At 39.2% G+C, this 2,151-nt stretch overlaps 1 protein-coding gene across 1 annotated transcript in view; it reads right to left on the reverse strand.

The window, feature by feature from the left end:
- Positions 1-2,021, reverse strand: part of LOC102203702 (poly [ADP-ribose] polymerase 15-like) — a 4,094-nt gene extending 2,073 nt beyond the window's left edge. Inside the window, exons 1-3 of the mRNA XM_005753345.1 lie at positions 1,746-2,021; positions 991-1,136; positions 463-637 (exon numbers count right to left, since the gene is read on the reverse strand). Of these exons, the coding sequence (XP_005753402.1) occupies positions 463-637; positions 991-1,136; positions 1,746-1,980 (556 nt within the window). The 5' untranslated portion in view covers positions 1,981-2,021. The remainder of the gene's footprint in view (positions 1-462; positions 638-990; positions 1,137-1,745) is intronic.
- Between the last annotated feature and the right edge of the window lie 130 nt (positions 2,022-2,151).

A 2,151-nucleotide genomic window follows, 5' to 3' on the forward strand; every position in this document is an offset into this window, starting at 1 on the left:
TTGATTAAAAAACACTATATCGGATTCATATCGGTATCGGCAGATATCCAAATTTATCATATCGGTATCGGTATCGGACATAAAAAAGTGGTATCGTGCCATCTCTATATATAATGTATTTAATGTTTTTATGGGGGAAATAAGTACATGTAATATTTAAATATTTTCCCCATTTCATGGTTGTCCATTTAACCTAATGTTTTTGAGTGGATGCAGTGACTGAAACAGATACAGTGACCTGTGACTCAAGGACAGCGTACGGCCTTCCTACCAGTGACTTTATAAAGTAATGAAAAACTGTGTGACTGAAGATGTGTGGATCATCACACTTACACTGCACCATGCTTTTTCAAATCTCCGACACGAGAAGCTGTGATTACTTACCTCATTTACTTCATCAGCACTTAATTTTGAATAAATGTGTTGCAATGTTAAAATGTGTACCGTGTGTGATGGCTTTACCATTTTTTCCTGCGTAGCTGCGGTTGAAGCCTTGTTTGTTGATCAGATCAATGGAGGTGTCAGTGGTGCCGTGAAACAGAAGCAGTTCATTGTTTGTGTGTTTATTCTTCACCTCCATTTGTTTCTTCATGATCTGGTAGTTCTGCCACAGTGACGGATTTTGGACTCGTTCGATCTGCCGACGTAATCCAAACACATCATGTTGGTGATTTTCATCGAAGTACAATAACTGTCCTTCTTACCTCTGTGTCTGCTCTCTAATGATTGTTGACAAAGTATTTATAATTTATTCAACATTTATATTCTGCTGGCTAGAAATGACCAAGGTGGCAAAGTCAAGGCTTCAAACTGGGAATGGGTGATGTCACATGTCTAGATCCAACACTACAGTTTATGCCAAACCAACTGAAGTTAAAGCTGAGACTTGGGAACTAATTTACTCTCCTTTTGTTTTCAATTATATAAAAAATATAGAATACTTCTGTGTACATCATACAGCCTGGTCTGTGTATTTATGACTGAACATACACTGATGATGTTGAGGCTGAGTCCGGTCTTTGTCAGTTCCTTCTCCACATCGTTGTATTCATTAGATGCTGGAGCCACAGCAAACAACTTCAGCAGGTCGTCCTTCATGTCCTCCCAACATGAAGGCAAAGGCAGAGCGCTGGTACCTGAAACAGCTATTATAAGTGTTCAAACTATTTAATTCCACATAAACATTGTATATGTGCAACAGGCTCTGCCTGCAGTTTCATTGGAAAATATTAAAAAAATACACCGTGGGACTGTGCTCATTAGTTTGTTTTATAAGCTACAGCTATTCAGCTCAGTTTTCCTGTTCATTATAACATTTTAAGCAAGAATTCAATTTAAAAACTCACCATTGAAACATTTCAGCCTTTTCTTGGTCTGAATAGCATTGAAAATTATTATATTGTTTATAAAATGATTAACTAAAGCTGTTTTAATTATTCTAATATATACACAATGTGACTGTGCTCATAACGAGTTGGCGGTTGGTGTTTTGAAGGTCATAAGCTTCATCCAGCATGATAACTGGGCTGAAATATTGCAGGATGACGTAGAGCACAGCTGCATGCTTAGGCATACACATGATAAGGGTTAGAAATAGACTGGGTCAGGGAGCCCGAACAAGATGTTGTGAATGGAGCCTTAGAATCTCTTCAGCCTATGGTTTGGTTTGATGGAAAACGTTGGACACGTTGTTTTGTGTTGTTCCAGCAGGTTAAATGAGGACTACGTGCACATTAATGACTCACCTTTCAGGTCTTTTCGATGGAGCTCCACGTCATTACGTCCGTTTGCTGAAACTGCTTTTTCACGCTCTGGGTCGGCGGTGTACGCGTCATTGTTGATCTTGATCTTTGCTTTTTGTTTGGTCTTGAAAGCTTCCTCGAGGGTGAGGTTGGTGTTCATGTCAAAGGCCACCATTGACCCATTATGGTCCTTAAATCGCCATTCCACCAGTTCACTCATCTCCAAGGCCTTTTTCATCAAGGCCTCCGCCCGCTCCACCTTACGGATGATGTCCCTGATGGTCATCAAATAAAAAGGTAAAGCAATACTTTAACATGTAACATGTTAAACCTAAGAATTAATCAGTGTTGGGACTAATGCGTTATTAAGTAACGCGTTACAGTAACTACGTTATTATTGTGGTAACGA

Source organism: Pundamilia nyererei, unplaced genomic scaffold (assembly GCF_000239375.1).
Source record: "Pundamilia nyererei isolate P.nyererei 1_Seehausen unplaced genomic scaffold, PunNye1.0 scaffold00422, whole genome shotgun sequence".
In the NCBI taxonomy this organism is placed as follows: Eukaryota; Metazoa; Chordata; class Actinopteri; order Cichliformes; family Cichlidae; genus Pundamilia; species Pundamilia nyererei.